Source organism: Erigeron canadensis, chromosome 8, assembly GCF_010389155.1.
Source record: "Erigeron canadensis isolate Cc75 chromosome 8, C_canadensis_v1, whole genome shotgun sequence".
Classification (NCBI taxonomy): domain Eukaryota; kingdom Viridiplantae; phylum Streptophyta; class Magnoliopsida; order Asterales; family Asteraceae; genus Erigeron; species Erigeron canadensis.
The window spans coordinates 34,780,791-34,801,883 of record NC_057768.1 but is presented as its reverse complement, the minus strand read 5'-3'; the positions used below and the strand labels follow the sequence as shown (position 1 = coordinate 34,801,883).

General features: G+C 34.8%; 2 protein-coding genes across 2 annotated transcripts; both read right to left on the bottom strand.

The window, feature by feature from the left end:
* Positions 1-966: 966 nt before the first annotated feature.
* On the bottom strand, positions 967-8,902 carry LOC122578995 (the record flags this gene model as incomplete). Its single annotated transcript, XM_043751072.1, has 12 exons — positions 967-1,717; positions 2,142-2,231; positions 3,559-3,687; positions 3,776-3,882; positions 4,049-4,100; positions 4,721-4,831; positions 4,939-5,105; positions 5,650-5,911; positions 6,280-6,582; positions 7,171-7,315; positions 7,414-7,548; positions 7,881-8,902. Coding segments are annotated over 12 exons (3,027 nt in total), but the record flags the coding sequence as incomplete, so codon positions are not given.
* A 2,035-nt stretch (positions 8,903-10,937) lies between these two features.
* On the bottom strand, positions 10,938-12,269 carry LOC122610698 (peroxidase 7-like). Its single transcript, XM_043783665.1, has 3 exons — positions 11,973-12,269; positions 11,513-11,855; positions 10,938-11,341 (listed from the first exon to the last, which is right to left on the bottom strand). Exons 1-3 carry the CDS (start codon positions 12,267-12,269, stop codon positions 10,938-10,940), a joined length of 1,044 nt encoding a protein of 347 aa, XP_043639600.1.
* Between the last annotated feature and the right edge of the window lie 8,824 nt (positions 12,270-21,093).

Sequence of the window (21,093 nt, the reverse complement as noted above, 5' to 3'; positions counted from 1 at the left end):
TTTTGTGTCGTATTTATAAAAACCACCTAATTCAGCTAAATATAATGGAATGCCGACGTTTTCATTTTTCACATTGTACTGTATATATTAAGCGCTATATTAATACGAGTAACTAAGATTTGTTATTGAACGACAATAACGATATAAAAGTAAGAACAAGTTACAACGGAAAATTAAGGTAGAATAATTGCATTATTAGGAGAACATTTGAAGTAAAAAAAAAACTAGAAATTTGATTCTAATTAGACCAAATACATTATCCAAATTTGAGAGGACCAAATACATTATCCAAATTTGAAAAAGTTTGCAACTTAGTTCATATCTGAACTTACGTTCCATTTTATTCTTTCCAGAATAGCTTTACTTTTAGTAAGTTGTTATATGCAATTATTTAAACCTTTCATGTAAATTACCCAAAAGCAAAATAAAAACTTAAAGTTTACAATGTTTCCTCAATATATATAGTTCAAATGTTTTACTGATAGATACTGAATGAGTTTCTTAACAAATCTTTTCAAAATCCTATTAAAACAATAAGTTTGACATGAATTCCAGGTAATCACTTCACGCATCTCCACTCTTGATTTCTCTATCATGATGATGTTATTAGAAGGGCTTTTAGAATGATATATATAAGCATATTCCAACAAATTAATTTTTCTTAAAATAAAATATATTTTTTTTAAAAGATCAAATAATATAGCTATCAATATCTATACATACACTTCTTTCAAACAAGCTATACAGCTTTAACTCATTCCCATCTTAAAATCACCCTAACTAAAGAAAGAATAGTTCGTCCAGATAAAATATTTTACTTTAAATTGAACAAATTCATAACTCAAGCGAAGCCATGGCTCCAACACCAAATGCAGGTTCAGCTATCAACCACTTGAGGAACCCTTGTCCCGCTAAATCACATGTTTAAGCCTGCCACTCGCACTTTGTGTCCATTTCTTGGGGGGGGGGGGGAGGATAGCAAGGACTTTAGGAGCCTGAGTATTTTCTCCCTTAGATCGCTGTTCAAGAATCACACCCTTGAATCAAGGCGGGAACAGAAAAATCGGTAACTAAAAGCTCTCTTTTCCATGCATGATCACATGTTTAAGACCTTGTCATTATCTGAAAACTCAAATGAGAAACGGTTTTAGCTATCATAATATTGATAGACCCGAATAATGACCACCCCTTACTCAAACGCTCTTTAACATACTTAGCTTGAACCCCAAAGTTTATCAGCATATGCCTTCTCATCTTCCTTCTCAATGATGACATCTGGCACTTCTAATACTTCTTCCTCCTCATCCGGTATCTCTTCTTCAGCATCCATTGGCTCTACATTTTTCGCTCTTTCTTGCTCGGTAAGTTCCATAAACGCCTTGCTCATACCAAACTTTGTTGCAGGTGTGTCCATGGATCTGTATCTAGGGGCAGGCACAACGAATGGCAAAGTAATATCGTCCAAATTTGAATGTTTTTTGTTGGTGCAATTATTTCTATCTGATGGGGGGACAATGAAGACAATACCAAATTCATAATTACAGATGTGGAGTCTCGACCCTAATACAGATTTACTTCTCGACTCTCCGGTTGACTTGGAAGCAAGCGAAGTGTGAATTGGACGGCCCCAAGCAGCCGCACTGAAATTGTGTGAGCCACAATAAACCCATCCAAATGATGACGTATCTGTCCTGGATTGGAACCGTCTTCTTGCTACCTGGTTAACAAATACATGTATAAAATTATAATATTCACATCTGAATAGAGGTGGATGTGGCAATTTAGACCCATTTACTAATGAATGCGTTAACTTGGGCCATTTTTACCTCTAGCCAGTGAAATAGGCAATGTAAACAAAAAGTATCTAAACAGGAAACAGCCCGAATCAATTGTATCAATCACTTTGTAAGTTTGTAAATGATGACAAAAAGAAGATACGACATATATAACTTAAAAAACTTCCCAACAACAGAAATGTTCCGATTTCTGGGAGAAACCTAGAAATGGAAATTATATAATTTTTCATTGAGAAACTCAAAAATATAGATGGTCAAAGACAAGTTTAACATGATGGACATTGGATTAAGCTACCAATAAACATAATTAAAAAAAAAAAATGCTTGACAATGCTTTTTAATTACCTTAACATGCATAGGATGCCCGACTCTATCGGCAGAACGAGGAACCGCATCATAAAGTATGCGCAAATGTTTCAACCTCAGCCAAGTTTTCTGTTGTACAAAAAATACTGTAACTAGTCATATTTTCTTAATGAAAGCAACTAGTCAGCGATAATGAAGAAGCGGGACTGGTTCACTATAATAAATACATCATAAAATGATCAAATCAATAGTCTCATGGTGCCTAATGCAATGCTCTGAGAAGTAAAACCAGCCCATTTATGCTGTAACTTATTAAAAAGAGGGCAACTTCTTAAACTCTGGCAAGCTTGATTTTTTTAAAATTCATAGGTGCAATACAGATGCAGTTGAGCTTCAGAAATATAGAATGAAGTAAATCATGCCATTATTTAATGATCACCGACACAAGATTTATGATTGGTAGATTTTGGCTGTGATTCCATTTGGGTCAAATCATATAATTTACCTATACACAAGTCAAATGTGTCAAACGTGTTGATACTGACCCAAGTTCTACTTTTAGCATAATGTATTATTATCATTATAGAATTGTTTTTGTAATGAGATTACATTCTTTAGAATATAAACAATAACAAAAATGTAAAACAAGTGTTAGCAGGTCAGTTTGACCAATCACCTAACCAGCCCATCTAGACATGTCTACCTTTAGTATTGTTCACATATGATCTCATGTCCATCTCAATACCTTCGTGAGTAAAATGGATTATCATTGATAATCCATTTTACTAGGGATGGTTTTCGGTACCATACCGTACTGAACCGATTGGTACCGAAAACCATCAAATATAGGAACCAAATACCGTACCGAAATTATGGTACCGGCACCGGTTCGATATCGGTGCGGTACCGGTTTTTCGGTACCAAAACCGAATAATATCGAAATTTAAACAAACTAGCAAAAAAATATGGATTAAAGGCTTAAAGCAATTTGGAAGGGAGGATGCAAGCTGCTAACTACATATGCACGATTAATATGAATATTTTAAGATTTTATACTTCACTGCAACACTTGTTCAAATCGTAAATCCTAATTTGATATGACAGTGGCCGACCCGTAAACATTTACTCATTACTCTAAAACAATAGTAATAATTAAATATCTGATGTAATATCCTTTATAAAATCACAGATTATTAAGTTTGAGTATATATCATATTTAAGGAGTACCAGTGTTGCTGATCACATGTATTATATTATAGCAAGCAACTTTTCCATTTTTAAAGCTAAAAGTCGGTTCTATTTCGGTTTTACCGGTACCGAACCAATTGATACCGAAACCGAAAATGACCCAAACTACGAACCGATACCGATACCGAATACCCATCCGTACCGACTTTCGGTACCGGTTCAGTTTCGGTATTTCGGTAATTTTGCTCATCCCTAATTATCATTGTACCTGAGAAAAACAGAGGATGTATTTTGAAGCCAAGATTCCACAACTTGCAGTTTTGACTCTCTCGATAGTGGGAAAGATGATTCTAATAGATGGATTTCTCAACTCTTGACTAGCACTCCAGCAGCCCCACTGACACAGCAAGAAAATTGATAGATAAGCCAATAAGAAAACAATTCTAACATACAATCTAAACAGCACATGGATCATTAAGACTTACATCTGGATCAGACTCTTCTGATTCAGAGAACTGCAAGGACCGCTTTCCAGTTGCAGCCGAAAATGCAGCTAAAAATGGTGCATTGACAGCCCCTACAGAGGAAGAACCTTTGTACGGGGACATCATTAAAACCCAGGTATGAATTTCACATTAGTAAGCCCATCAAACATAGGTAAATTAGGTCTAAAGAATCCCACTAAAGACAAGAATGGAAAAAACAAAGCCAAAGGTATAAATTTTACAATAAAGGACTTTCAGATCTGATATACTCACCAAAAGTAAAGTCGGTTTCCCAGTGCTCAGGCCATTTGTAGTGACCCAAAATCTAGAACACAACAAACAGTTAAAAGCATGAGCCTATGATGCTATAGATGATAAGATGAGATGATTCAATATTTGTAAGAAGTACTTTTTGCCGTTCTAGCTATCTTTTAGTTTAAACCTAGGTGCTGCAAATGAGTCGAGCTTTTATCAAGTTATTTGAGGCAAGCTTGACATCGACTCGAGCTTACTCAAGTAAAACTAATCGAAATTGAATATAAAAAACGAGCTTGAAACATATAAGAAGTCAAACTCAAGTTTAAGTTATAAGAACTCCGCTCAAAATCTATCAAGCTTTCCGATCCCTACGTAATCTTTAAGCAATAATATATAAATTAAGCTTTTATCTAGTTATTGCTGCTTGTCTAAGTCACATTATATCAACTATAAAGCTTGCTCCACTAAGCATAATTTCTAATGTAAATTTCACCTATTCGTGTACTTAAATCGAGCTTAAAGGTTAAATCTTCGTCAAGTATGCTAGAGCCTGCATCGTAAAGTCTTGCCAATCGACCGAGTCCATTCCAGGCTTAGCCTAAGAAGCTCAAACACAGCTCAAGCTCGCCTCATTTGTAATGCTATTTCAAAATGAATAGCCAAATATACAAAACTAAGGACTATTACCTCATGAAGTCGCCACAGGCCAGAATACCTCTGAACTGATGCAACCAGCGAGCACACGGCAGAGACAACAGATGGTGAGCCAAGTTTTGATATGTTCACAAAATTAGGTCCCTGCACACCGATATGAAAGCTATAACACATGACAATACGTAATATCCAATTGATAAGCTTGAAGAACGTTGCAGAAGAGAGTATGGTAAGCACTAATACAAACATGCCTGATACACATACAAAATTAAGTGTACTTTGTTGTTGCTTCCTTCCATAGCACAAGCAAGCACTTCTTTTGGATATATATATGCAGAAAAGGCAAACCAACCCCCATCTGATAATGGAGCAACCCATTTTGCAACATCTCTAGGTAGAAAGCCAAGTTGGACGCAACCTGAAGCAATAGATGAAATAAGATCCACAACACAACAATAAAATACATGTATAGGTAAACATCATAGTATCATACGTCATACTTGTTTTATCTTGAACAGATAAATATATTATCTCTACATATATTATCTTCACAAGAGGTGTCAAACTGTCAATTTCAACATATCACTCATAGCGTCATTCCATCATGTTTTATCTTTGACACGTCAAACAAATAATATACAGCTAAAAAAAGCAGGTCAAAGGTCACCCAAAGTGTATTTCCAATGCATAAAACCTCCTAAATCATTTTATTCACAAAATTATAACTATCATCATATGTACATGCTTTTTTTTTGTAATGATATTTGAAACCAGTAACTATTTACAGATGAAATGAAAAAATTAGACAAAAAGTGTTCAGGGTCAACCCAGATGAACATGGACCAACATATCCATTTACCAACCTGTACCTTATGAAGTTCCAACTATCAGGCTCAATATACACTAAAAACAGACTTACAACATGAATCAGTCTCACATCATAAATTCATAACACGACTTACCTCCCTTGCAGCGTTCTCCTGACTTGGATATAGCTACACTTACAGCATTTGCATCAGCTGCTATATTCACATGTCTCCTTAATATGACCTCCGCCAACCCGTATGCATTCACCTGACACTTTCCAATAACATAGGCCAACTTTTTTAACAATGATCCATTTAAATCTGCCGAGGTTCGATAAAGGTGACTAATTCCGACAACAGAAGCTTCAGCAGAGCCAACTAATGTACATCTTAGAGGTCGCAGCATACAATCATCACCCTGAAACAAGTATAAACTGCTTTACCTAAAATGATACATCTTAAAGAGTACTGCACTAAAAAAAACACCTTGTTACATAAGGATAAAGTGTAGATATGGCATGGTCAGCTCATGTCACAGGAACAAGGATCAGATCAAAGGCTCTGGGCCAAGTTGATCCAAGATGCTTCTAAATTTATAATAATTAGTGTCAAATATGATTACTAGTCACTAAAATTATATCAAATGAATATCAATCTATATATATCGAATAATAATCTAATATTTATATTAAATCAATATCACTAAAATATGACAAAAGTCAGTCAGGTGATAATGCAATGCTTCGCATGTATAGGATAAGACACAGAAACAATAAAGGTACTTACAATTAAATAATGAAGGGATTCTGGTATGTATGGATGCTTGGGAGAATAAATCCCAGGTACAGAAGCAACCAGATGTCCAGTAGCGTTGCTAAAGTCAAAATTTGCCAACTCGAGTATCCATTGAGCCTGATCAGGAGCACCAACTAATAAAGTGGCCATGAAACCCGCAAGTTGAGAAGCAAAATCAGATTTTGAATCTAGATTTACTTCTTCCGCAGAAAATTGGGCAAAAAGAGACATGTAATCAGGCTCGCTCCCACGAGGAAAATCTTGCCACCAAACAGTATTCGTCACGCGTAGCCACTGTGTTGTTAGGAAGATAGGTGTTAAGCAACACATTGGCATCAAATTTATATCAAATAACTGGTAGACGATATTTTGTGTCTATGCCTTTAGGTGCAACTGATCATTTTTAAAGAAATAATTAAAATTTGTGTGGCTTGTAAGCCATATAATTGTGTTGCCTTTCTCATGTATCTAAGGTGCATGCATGTTGTCTTGGTGCTAGAAATTTTGAGAATAATACAGAAATCATTTAGACCGCCAACAAAAGTTTCACCTTATTTCCAATGTTAACACTCTTCCTTTCCAATGTTAAAAATTAAAAAACAAAATAATAACAATAAACACTTTTCCTTCCCGAAAAACTTAGACACAGCTACCCATAATTTGAACATCATAGGTATGGCTTTGTTTGAACCTTTAAATCCAACTTTTCTGGTTATACACTTCATGTTTCTTATATTTTGACTCTTGATCTCACCTTAGTATTAAAACAGAAGACTGTTTGCAGGTGGGCACCCAATATTAATTACTTTTACTGATTTTGAAACGCACCAATAAGTAACATTCTAGGCATTTTATAAGGATAATCAGGTAGATTAAAGTCACCTGTTTGGCCACAAGATTGGCAGAAGTAATGATTACACGGATATAATCATTTCTTTGCAGGACAAACAATTTAGGATGATGACAAGCAATGCCAAATTTCTTCCGCTCCTTACCAAAAGATATAACCTCAGGAAATTGAGGGTATCTGATATAATGAGAAAAGGAATAATCAATAATGTTACAGAACAGTTGGCAAACAAACATTTAACAGCAGGGCATAGCCACCAAATTCATTCAACTTACATAACAACTAAGTTCGGAAAATCTGAGTAAGGCCTTAGAGTTCTTTTCTCAGGGCTAGAACTCCAACATCTATCGGTATTATGGCAAGCAATTGATATTGCTAAATGGGCAGGAATCTCACAGTAAGATAGAAACCTACAAAGATAAAAGCTATCTAAAATGAAACGTTCATAATGCAAAACTGATTGATAAGTTCTGCTAATCAAAAAAGAAAACACTGATTTATAAGGCCAACATAAATTATCAAACTACAAGCCTTTCGTGAATAGAGTGACCCTAACAAAGTACTCAGAGCAAGTATACCAAGGGATGCATACAAGACATGTGTTTATACAAAGGCAAGCAGATACACTTCAAACCATTAAATCAACAAAATGTTTGTAGGCCTATACTTACATACATCAAGACATAAGAAACACCACCATAACATAATTATAATAAAAATTACATACACTTGTAGGACTTACCATGATAAATCACTCGTGAACGTTGCAATGAAAACCCATTCAAGGGTTTCAACTGGATAAAGAAGCTCTGGCAGTGTGACATTAACCTCATCCGATTGACCATCATCCATAAAATGAAGACGGTTCAGATAAAATCCATTTCCAGGAGGGGGAACACTGACACCCCTCTTCTTCGGAACCTGATTCGACTCAAAAAATTTCTCTTCACAAGTATACGTATCAATAACTTTATCTTTAGTAAAACACTCCCCTAAAGGGACTCTAGCACTTGGTAAATGCCCGATATTATTATTACAATTGGACTCTAAAGCTATACAATTAAGTCCAAAAGACGTATCTACATTCACGTGTTCCACATTAGACAACCAAGTACTCTTATTGTTATGCTCGCCATTCTCAACGGCTAAGCCCTCACGAGAATGAACGTCACGAGTGCTACACTCAGGATGTAACAAAAACTCATCCGAACTAAAACAAGAATTGTGTCTAACTCTATTTCTACTAGCACAATTAGCCCTCAACTTAAAACTATCAGGAAACCCAACACATTCTCTAATACACAAAACTGGATCTTCACTACACAATATTCGTCTGCACTTACTCAAAAGCAAACCGGCATTACTAACATTTTCCGAAACCAAACAATCTATCGTTTTATCAACAACTTCCTCAACAAACACAATCCTCTCAACTACAAACCCAACCCGACACCCCGATTCATTTTCACAAACAAACAAAACCTCACTACCTGCACACAGTTCTTCCCTTTCATCATTTCTAACCCTAAAACCATCAACAAACAAGCCGTTTAACGATAAATTATCACTAACATACACTTTCTTAACATTTTCATCAAAGTAAAGTTCACAGTGTAGCTTACTAACTTGCCGGTGATCGATTACGTAATCGCACCGGCCACGATCCCTGCCTATCAGGCAGGGATCACGCGGCCGGAGATTGATCGAACTGGCCGGAAAACCTAGGGTTTTGGAAATTAATTTTGTATCATTATAAGTTTTTATATGTATAGATGATGTAATTGAGATATTTTTTTTAGGTTTTTTGTTTGGGAAATTTGACAAATTTTGATCTGATTTTAATCTTTTGAAGTTGTTTTTCATACTAAATCGAAAAAATAAATGAATTATAAACACTAATTTTATAAAAAGAATTAAAGTAAAATAAGAGGATTATGTGTAGAAATTATTATCTTTTAATAAAGAAAAAAAAATTAAAAATTAAGATTGATTAAAACTGGGGGAAATTGGAGTTCTGCAATGAAAACCGCCCAAAGAAAAAACTGGGGGGTAATTGGAGTGTTTCAATGAAAACCGCCAAAAAATTATGAATGATGGTTTTGTTTCCCTCCAATTAAAGGGTTTTTATGAAGATTTTATCGAATTTGTGATATTTTTAAATTAATAAAAATGAAATTAATGGGCTTTGCATTAGGTAGTATCAAGGTGGCAGAATTCGAGAATCCGGAGCAGATCGACGATGGGGGAGTAGGGATTTTTGAAAAATCGGATTGGATCGGCCCAAAAATTGGATTGGAATTTTACATATAAATTAATAGTTTTTTAAATTATATATAATAAAAAATTATATATATTATATTGAAAGTGGTATTTCTACAACAGAATTTTGTCATGTTGTATAGATTTTTATTCACAAAATACAAGTGTATGATGCAGTTATTGTTGTAGATGATAAAAATGTGTTGTACAAATATCATTTCTCATATTATATATAAGAACATGACATAATATTTTAACTTAAATATAAGATAATTCTATAGGTTAAAATTTAAACATGATTGTTTAGAAATAATAACAACATAACATAGATCCTCAAAGCTTAAATATTAAAACTAATAGTCTAATATTAGTTAATACAAATATAAAATCATTCTTCATCATCATATGGCCCATATTGTTCAACGATTTGAACTTTATCGATTCATATTCAAGTTTTTCATCCTCTATTTCATCTTTATTCTAAGTCTTGACCGATCCATTCGAGTCTTAACCAAATTGACCCGAGTCTTACACCTGGGCCGATTTTCAGACCGAGTCTCACAAACTTGACTCGCCAGAGGGCCGATATACGAGCCGATACGGCCGATTTTTACAACATTGTGTAGTATACGTTTGGGTTCGGCGCTCTTATCTTTTTGATATATTTGGAGAAAAATATATTCATGATTTTGACAATTTTTTAGTCACAATTTTCAAAGTACATAATAAGTAAGTAAGTAACGCCTAATGCCGTCTTCCACGGGTTTTGGGTCCCAATACCTCGACGGTGTATGGGAGAGGTTAAGATGTATATAACCTTACCCCTACCACGACGGTGTAGATAGACTGCTTCCAGGTTCTATCTAAATATAGAAAAAGACCTCCGGCCTTGCAAGGGATGAGGATAGAACCCATGACTTCTGTCTCCAGAGGCAAGGATGTTTCAAGTCTTGGTTGGGGAGATAATGTCTACATTTTACTTTTTCATTCAATGCTTTGTTTGCGATAGGCCGGATTGGGTGTTGTTATTGTGATTGTAACACTAAACGCATCTACCTTTAAATGTGGTTTCGCTTTATTTATGATTGTAACCGTACTTGAAATATATAAATTGGACAAACCAACCAATTGCTTTTACTTACGAGATTGCAGTGTTTCAAATCTTGGTTTAAATTATTGTATTGGATAAATTAAACGGAGATCGTACGTACTCATGGTTTGTGATGTGTATGCACTTAGTCTTGTTGGCTAGGTCATTATGCGGTCTTCCACAGTCCAGTAATTGTAATGCTTATGATGTGATATCAAAGTTTACATGAATTAATTTTCCATTAGGAAAAAACAAAAGAACATAAATTTAAGCATAGAGCAAAATATTGCATATTACTCGTACATTAGAAGTTAACATTTATCGACGCCTTTGAAGCATGGCACGTACCATAGAGAAAAATACACAAAAATGATTAAAAAAAACACATCCTCTCATTTTTTTTTTCCACACATATATAGCGAGTCATATCAAAATATTCTTCCATGCATATTAATAATTGACACGATTGCAATGTGTGCGGATTTCACCATTATCTTGTGATTTAGCATCAAGGATATTTGCAAGCTTCACCATTGAGACAGAGAATTGGTTGGAAAAGAGAGAAGATTGGAAAGTTAAAGCCTCCGTGATTGGTTTGGTTCTTGAATCCGAGTAGAGCAATTGGTCCGTCGACAAGAGTCCCATCTTCTTTTTGAGATTATGATAGTATTGCACGTCGAACGTATTTGGGGTGGTAGCATCAAGATAGACATTTTCAGTAGCCCATCGACATTTTCTTCTTAAGTAGTTCAAGTATTGTGGATCGATAGATGGGTCAGGTTTCTTTGTTCCTTTGTAATCGTATAGCCTATGCTGTACCGACTCACATGTACTCCTTCCTATCGTATGCGCGCCTACAGATTAACAACGCATTTTAGAAGGAAAAAAGATGTTATTCGTAGAAGTTATATACTAAACATATATATAAGATACTATTTGTAAAAACTTTTAGCCTTTAGCATCTTGCTGGTGGTCTTTTAATTAATGATAATTTCTGTCATTCAAAAAAAAAAAAAAACTTGTACCTGAAAGGACTACCAAGTCGAGAACATTCAATCCCTTAGACTGGAAGAACTCAATAAGATGGGTAATGCTTTCACGGCCCATGGGGACGCTTGAAGCTTCCTTTGCTAGAGAAACGCGGCCGTCTTTTCTTCCAAAAGGGATCATCCAAAAAGGTCCTCCGGCTAATACAGTGGCATCTCTAGCCACAGTTGCTAAAATATCAGCACAAGAGACGGTTTTAGGGCATTTCTTCTCAAGCTCTGCCTTGATTGCATTGATCAATTCAAACCCTCTTAATGACTTGCTTACATTGGCACTCCTTTCACTTCCACTGTGGTCTAAAAGTATGGACGCATCACATCCCTGCAAATATATTTTTTTAATATTTCAACAAAATACTCTCTCTCTATATATACATCTAATTTATTACTGAGGAAATTAATTCAAGTTAAGTAGTAATGAGATTAATTAGATAATTACCCTAACGGAACAATCATGGAAATGTAGCCTTATGAGACTAGGAGCAAGAGTCGGGTCCTTTTTAACCCATTCCTGTACTTTCTTGTAAATGATACCTTCGGCTTGACCACAACTTTTATGATACAAAGAGTATGAAAGTTCGTCCTCAAGGCGCTCAGCGTCCGACAAGCTTGGTACTTTTAGAGAATGTAACAATGAAGGATTGCCGCCTAGTGATGAGGCTGAAACCGACATAAGATTTAAAATGGACAATAGTGAGAGGACAACCAAGATCAGAATGCTACCACCCATCTTCATTGTTACTTACTCTCTAATCAAAATGCAGTAGCTAGATTATGAGTTGCAATATGTAGTATTGTGTTGATTATACTGTTATATATATACATATACATTTACAAATATGTGAATATATGTTGAAAGTATTTGGTTCTAATTCGTGAAGAGCACCATTTCTACTCTTCTCTCCAACGTGCCAGCATGAAAAATCCTACCTAATAAAGAAAGAAATGGGTATATAGCCTTTGTCTCAAAGTTGGAATCAAGCGTCTTTCAAAGTTAGTGTATTATATTAGGAGTATATTATATATATTTCTTGGGTTAGTTATATGTAAAAGCTTAACAAAGATAAAATAATACTCGTATATGCTATGAGAATTCTGTTTTATCAATCAATCTCGCTTATATATTACTAGATGGGTGTAGGTGTGTTACGGCGGTACCAACAAATTACAACATGTTATACGCTTAGCGTTCAATTCAAAGGCTATTTATAATAGAGTTTCGTTGTGTGTGTCATCATAGTTTTAGGGGTTGAAATTTTTCAAAGATATTTTAGTCTAATTATGTATGTGATATATAGATGATGTAAAAGAAAAAAAGGTAATATAGTCTTTCTAAGTTATTAATTTAAAGATAGCAGGTTTGTTTTATAAAGGATTATAAATATAGACTAGCTAGTAATTTATAAAACTTCAAAAAGGAAAGAAAGACAAATATATATATATATATATATATATAGGGGTGAGATATTTTGAGACCATCTCTTATTTTAGGACCATTGATTTTTGTACACCATCATCATTTACTACGATATACAAGACTTTTTTGTAAAAACACTAAGACTTTCCAGCGACGGACCCACAGAAAAATCATGTGTAAATTAACTTACACATGTGTAACTTACACATGTGTAAGTTAATTTACACATGATTTTTCTGTGGGCCCGTCGCTGGAAAGTCTTAGTGTTTTTACAAAAAAGTCTTGTATATCGTAGTAGATGATGATGGTGGTGTGTAAGTTACGAAAATCAATGGTCCTTTTTTGGACTTTTTTTAGTTTGTCTCAAATTATTATATATATATATATATATGTTAATAGACTGGCCTATATAAACTGACATGACATGTTGATTATTTACACAATTTGACGTCCCTAATTATTCTACTACATGGTAAAAAGGAGAAAAATGATGGTGATCAGAACGTGATGTTGCGAAAAAGTGTACGTGAAAGTAGCGAATGGTTAATGATGGTGCAAGTAAAATAATTCATGTTCTCTCCATTTTATTTTATTTTTGCCTTCAATCCATCTGTATTTTATGCACCCGACATACAAAGATTTACCTAAATCTCAATGAAGTTGAACTAAACCCAAATAACCAGCCCCATCATCTCATAATCTGAATTACATACCCAATTCATATATAAGTCCCCTAAATGTTGATTTGTACACTGGTTAAGTGTGCAAACTCGTCTAACCTCTTGTTACAAGTAATAGTTCATACGTCATTTATAACACAACTAAAGAATTTTGATCTAACCTAGGTCATAAAATGCTAACTTTATTGACTCGGTCGGGCCACCACCTCCGCCGCTACCTCCAGTCACCATGGCCATTGCAATGCCGCATCGTGCAGACATAACTTTAGTTTCATGAAAAATATACTTCTTGTGGCAGGGCAATGGGGCAAAGTCTTAATGAAAATTTATGTCGACATGCAAAAGGAATTCTTTATTGCTATTAGCACGGTATCCACGCAATGCGACAGTATTCGTGTAGGCGACGGAGTGGTGGTAAGGAACGACTATTGGTGGTAGAGGCGGCGTCGAGTGGTGTAGATAATTAATGTAAAAGTAATTATAATTGATGTAAAAGTAATTGATTAAATTACACTATCAATTACTTTTATATTAGTTATCAACACGACGTTGTTTCTACCACAACAGTCGCTCCCACCCACTGGCGGGTGCACATCGATACTAGGGGTTCAACGGACCCTCCCTACCAAATTTTCATTTTCACCGAGCCTTTATAAAGAATCTGATGGAACCTCCTTTCAAGTTTTGTGTGAACCCCCTTGGAAAAAAAAGCCCAATAAAGTTTGAAATAAACAAGCCCAAATATTTAAAAGTAGGGGGAATCAGTATCTAACAACAATACCAAACACAAACTGTCCACCTCCATTGACGATTAAATAGTGAAGTACACGTATTTAATTGCTAGTGAAAGGGGGGAATTGGAGTAATGAGACGGAGAGTCGCATGCTCATAGTGACATAGAGGCATATTATACACCGTCGTCTCTAAAAACTTAAAAAAATTTCAAGGCCCAACACAAAAATAAAGTATGAACCCCTAAAAAACTAAGCCAATCATATAATATATAGCATGATACTAAGACGATAAATGCTTACCACATTCAAAACAAATATAATAATAAATATAACATAGTTTACATTTTTAAGCAAATATGTATCCTACTCGTTTTTATTTATAATAACTATAAAATAAAATATTTATTTAAGTTTTATAATATATAATTCTTTTAATATAAATTAAAATGTATAACATTCATAAATACTAATATATCTATATCTATATCTATATCTATCTATATATCTAATAAAACAATAGTTATCCTAACTTTTTAAAGTCATCCAACTTAACTTAAAGTTATCTTTAGATTTTGCCACATAAGATATTTCCTATGTGTCATCTTTATACATTTTTCCCATTTAATATGTACTACATTCCTTTTTTGTTACAATATCAATAAAATAAAATCACAACATATTATGAATAAAATAATCAATTTTTAATTTGTTTCCAAATAAATAATTGCTAGCACCTTTTTTTCAATATATAAGTTTGTTAATTACTAACATATAAAAGCGTCTATATCAATACACAAAATTGTTGTTGCTAATTGTTTAAATGTATTCTAATATTTTGTTTGTCCACTCATATATGCAGTGGATTTGACTATTAAGAAAATTTTGAATATTTGATTTTTAAATATTTTTAATTATTTTATATAATTTTTTTTTATCTAAACGTTTCTTATTAAATATTTTATTGATTCGATACTAAAAGTTTTGAAAATATAATTCAAGAGCCGCGCATCGTGCGGGGTAAAAATCCTTATATATATATATATAATGTACATACCACAAATTTATTTCTCATTCCATTTCTATTTAATTGTACCAAACACCCCCTTATAGCCATATTATATTTGACTATATTTGTATTTATGACCCGATGAATACACCTGACCCATTTTAACTTTTGTTTCCGCCTCAACTAAGTCATCGTCGCAATCTCAAGGACCCTCATAACTTAGATATCTGGATCCGTCACCGCTCACATCACCACATTATTACCGCCACGACTTCCGCTGAATTGTAGGTGCTATTTGTAATGTATTATAATTAATGTCATATTCATTAATATGAACATACTACGTTACTTTTTTTTGTAAAACTAACGAGTATTTATCAAATACGAGTATTGTGTCAGTATCTCATAAAAGAATAGTTGAGTTTTTAGTTTAACGATGATGTTATTACATGCTTTTATGTAAAACTAACGAGTATTTATTAAATACGAGTTTATGTAGCTATGCATTTAGGTTCTTTCAAAGATAATAAGGAATTATATATGTGTATCTAGAGGGTGTTTGAGATTACATTTTGAAGTGATAATTTGATTATTACGTTTGTAAAACGTAAATAATCTAAAAGATTGTTTGTATTAAAAAATGATTACCTGTAATACATACCCCCTTATAAAACAAATTGCCTCCTCCTTAAAATTAAGAATTTGGTATGTCTAATCTACCCCATCTTAATATATCTTTATTTCCATTTTATAGTTGAGAATCCCAAAGTACTCCTGTTACTTATTTATAATATTCTTATAAGATATCTTAATCACTCATTTTTCTTTCTCCCTCATATGTCAACTACTCATTTTTCTTTCTCCTCCATAAATTATTTTATTCCTCTGATTCATTAAAAATCTTTTATTTCATAAACCGTACATCGATAAATTATAAAAAATTATATCGGTGTTCTTAAAATTTACTGCTTAAGGTCATTCGATATACTTTCGACGAATTTTTAAATCCAATAACGGATACCGCACGGCTAAGACATTTGACTATCGCACTCTATGACCTATCACCTCTTATGAGTTATGACCTATCACCCCCACCATCTCACCGTCGCAACACACAAGTACTTTCTCTCGTATATAAAAATACATTTTTAGAGAAACATATACATACATGTTTTTCAATTTAAAACACAAAAGTTGTTTTGTAATTAAACCCCTTATAATAGTTAGGAAACCAAAAATATAAATTTTATCTTATAAATTTATTTTAATAACGTTTATGGTTAGATACTACTTAAAATATAAACATTATGAAATATGATAAACATGCGGTTATGATTTTCAAGAGTATAGTAAGTTGTTTAGATTTGATCAAAATGTAAAATGACAACAACAATATTTGAAAGGTTGGTAAGGATATAATATAATCAATTGAATAATGTGCAGGATCGTATACTATGATATTACAGAATATTTTAATGAAAATAATATATGATTTAAGATTGTGATCGTGATTGTATAACATAGCATCATCTTTTCTTGTCTTTCAAAAGAAAAGCGTCATCTTTTCTTCATACTCGATAAAATAAAAATAAAAATATAATACAACCTCCTTTCACATCCAATTAAATCTAATAAGATATTTCATACGATTCTTTCCTTTCACATTCAATGGGACATTACGTGAAAAGTAAATTTTGATTACAACACATGAAATGCAATGCGACGAGCCAATGATCATATCAACAATTTATATTATCCCTACTTTGAGTACGTTGTCTAGTATTATAACTCGAAAGAGGCAGAGAGCATTACCATTATCTCTAAATATTCATCTTTAAGCAACATGTATATGCTAGAAACAATATCCCGTGTGATACACGCGGGGCTAATGATAAAACACTTATTTTTATTATTATGATACATATTGTGAATTTTGGGTTATAAGTCCATTCTTTTTAGTAATGTAAAATCTTTATATTAAAAAGTGTATATTTTTTTTGAAAGAAAAATAAAGAGTAACATAAATTTATTATCTTTTCGAATCTAAAATTTATTGGAAATTTAATAATAGAAGAAGCTACAAAAAAATGTTTGGTTACTAAATAAAAAAACTTTCTTTTTTACATTTTCTTTTATATATGTTTGATTAACAGATAAAAAGAAATCGTTAATACATTATATTAATTTCTTTTATGTATATAATAACAAACTTGGCAGTAGATGATGAGCATAACATAAAAAGAAAACATTGTTGGTCACTTAAGTTTTTTTAATGTTATTCTAATCCTCCCTTAACATACTAGTAAGATAGTAATAGCTGACATATATTTCGTATGTATAGTTGTATAGCTAGGCCCGCTTGGCCCATATCTTATTGGTAGGGCACAGTCCATTTTATATATGTAGGTTTATGTATGTGGGGTGTGGTACACGGCTTGTATTGGATATATATATGATATCAATAGTACATGAGTTTTCAAGGAGCTAATACATATCTTCTCATGGTATCAGAGCTGTGATACATCAAGAATAAGCCCCCCTCTTCTCGTTAGTTTCTTTTATCTTCTTATTTCAATTGCCTCTCTTTCATTTACATAACCCTAATTTATCTACACACTTTTTCATGGCTAATGATCCTCCACCGCCAGTCACCAACACCGACAAACCCTTTGGTGTAACCAACATCAAAACTCATGTACCTCTTGTCCTTGATCTTGACCAATTGAACTATGATGCATGGAGCGAATTATTCACGTCTCACCTTGAAAGTTTCGGTCTCATGAATCATATTGAAGGGACGAAGAGTAGCAGCAAAGCAGATAACCCAGAATGGAAAAGGGTTGATTCGTTGGTTAAAGTTTGGATCTACGGTACCCTCTCTACCTCTCTTCTTCAGACAGTTTTGAAGAAGAATGCCACCGCCTCCAGTGTCTGGGACAACCTTAAGGAGCTGTTTCATGACAATAAGGAAGCCCGTGCCCTCGAACTGGAGAACGAGTTACGCTCCATGGAACTTGGCTCCATGTCCATCTCTGAATATTTTAAACGAATCAAGGTAATCTCTGATCTTTTGGCTAATATCGATTCTCCTATTGAGGAAAAGACCTTGGTTATGTATGCAATTAATGGGTTGGATGATAAGTTCGAGCATGTAACAAGCATCATTCGTCATAACAGTAAGCGTCCAACCCTTCTCGAAACTCGGTCAATGCTTTTAGTTGAAGAATCGAGATTGAATCGCAAGAGTAAGTCCTCTGCTGCTCGTGACAACACTTCATCGCCCACTGTTCTTTTAGCAGGTAATAACTTCAGTCGTTCAAATGGTCAGATGGGCTCTAACAGTCGTGGTTCTATGGAAGTGTGCAGGAATTACCAAAGAGGCAAATGCACATATGGTGAAAAATGCAGGTTCGTTCATACAAAATCCAATAAGCAGCAAGGTAATTCTCAGGGTATGCAAAATAGTCCATGGCGTGGATCTGCCCCTCCATAATTTGCCCAGAAGTGGTCATGGGCTACGCGGACCCAACCAGTTCAGCATTTGAGGCCTACTACTCGTCCGCAATGGTATGGACCACCCACTGGTGGACCCACTCGTACCCATGCTTATGGCCCGACAGGCCCAGGTATACTTGGCCCAGCACCATCTTTTTACGGCCCTATAGGCAATGGTCCAGCAGGCTACTGGAATTATGGTCAGTATATTGATCAGGCAACATCTATCCCAGAAGCACATCACACTGATGTTCTTCGGTATGCACCCAACAATGAAGACAACGGATGGTACATGGATAGTAGCGCTACTTCTCACCTCTCTGCGGATGCAGGTAAACTCAGTTCCAAATTTAACTCTCACATTGATTCATCTATAATTGTTGGTAATGGGGCTAAAATCCTCGTAACTAGCACTGGGCATAGCACTCTACCATCCTTCCAACGACCTCTTTATTTACAGAACGTCTTTATCACCCCCAATATCATTGAAAATCTTATTTTTGTTCGCCGGTTCACTCGTGATAATCAATGTAGCGTCGAATTTGACGAATTTGGTTTTTCTGTGAAGGATTATTGGACACGACAACTTCTGCTCCGATGTAACAGCACCGGGGATCTTTATCCTTTTCGCCCCTCTCCTGCCTCTCCAACTGCCTTTTTAGCATCTACTCACTCAACGTTGCACCAAAGACTCGGGCATCCTAGTGATGAAGTGCTTCGTTTTTTAGTTTCCAATAAATTTATTGCTTGTAATAAACCAAAGTCTTCGACTTTGTGTCATGCTTGTCAGCTTGGCAAGCACACTAGACATCCCTTTTATGCTTCAAATTCGGTTGTTGACAACATTTTTGATATTATACACTCGGATTTATGGACATCTCCAATTCCGAGTGTTAGTGGTTTTCAATATTATGTTCTTTTTCTAGACCATTTTTCTCATTTCTTATGGGTTTTTCCTCTTAAAAGGAAATCAGATGCTTTTGCTAAGTTCCTACAATTTCGTGCTTATGTAAAAACACAATTTAACAGGGAAATAAAAGCCTTCCAATGTGATCATGGGGGTGAGTTCGACAACACCAAACAACACCACATGTTTCAACAAAATGGCATCCAATTTCGTTTTTCGTGCCCACACACATCTCAACAAAATGGCAAAGCTGAAAGGATGATCCGCACCATTAACAATTTAATCCGCACCCTTTTGTTTCAGGCATGTCTTTCACCACAATATTGGGTCGAGGCTCTTTTTATGGCGACTCATCTACTTAACATCCTACCATCATCTACAATAAAGAATCATATACCCTACACCAAGTTATTCAATAAATCGCCAACTTATAACCACATTTGCATCTTTGGGTGCTTATGCTACCCCTACCTCCATACAAAACACAAACTTCAACCTCGATCTACCCTATGTGTCTTCCTTGGATATCCAGTAAATCACCGTGGTTATCGATGTCTTGATCTTTCCACTAATAAAATAATCATTTCCCGTCATGTAAACTTCGACGAGACATCATTCCCCTTTGCCTACTCGACATCACATGACACTGTCTCATACCAATTTTTGGACGACAATACCAGCCCCACACCAGCTAATTTAAGGCTAATTACCTCTACCTTACCCACTCCGTATGTTGCCCCAAACTCGTCTGATCCTCTCCCTAACACACAACCAACCACGACATCACCTTCTCCATCACCAGGCCATACCTCAAACCCTTTGCAGCCACCTCCAGCTCCAAATCCACCTGTTTCAACCACCTCCCAACAACACCTATCTCAACCCACAAATACAGCCCCTACACCCGTCTCTCGACACCCCATGATCACTCGTTCTAAAGATGGAATCACCAAACCCATTGATCGTCTCTCTCTACATATTACTGCCCTTTCTCCCATCCCTAAATCCCACATTCAAGCGCTTAAATCAACCCATTGGTATGGTGCTATGCAAGATGAATATAATGCTTTAGTTAAAAATGGTACATGGGTCCTTGTTCCGCGACCACCTAATGTCAATGTGGTTCGTTCCATGTGGCTTTTTAAACATAAATTTCATGCAGATGGCTCTCTTAACAGGTACAAAGCTCGCCTTGTAGCCAATGGACGTAATCAGCGTCAAGGCATTGATTGTGTCGAGACTTTTAGCCCAGTGGTTAAACCAGCTCCTATACGGACGGTTCTTAGTATTGTAGTTTCACGGGAATGGCCCATTCACCAGC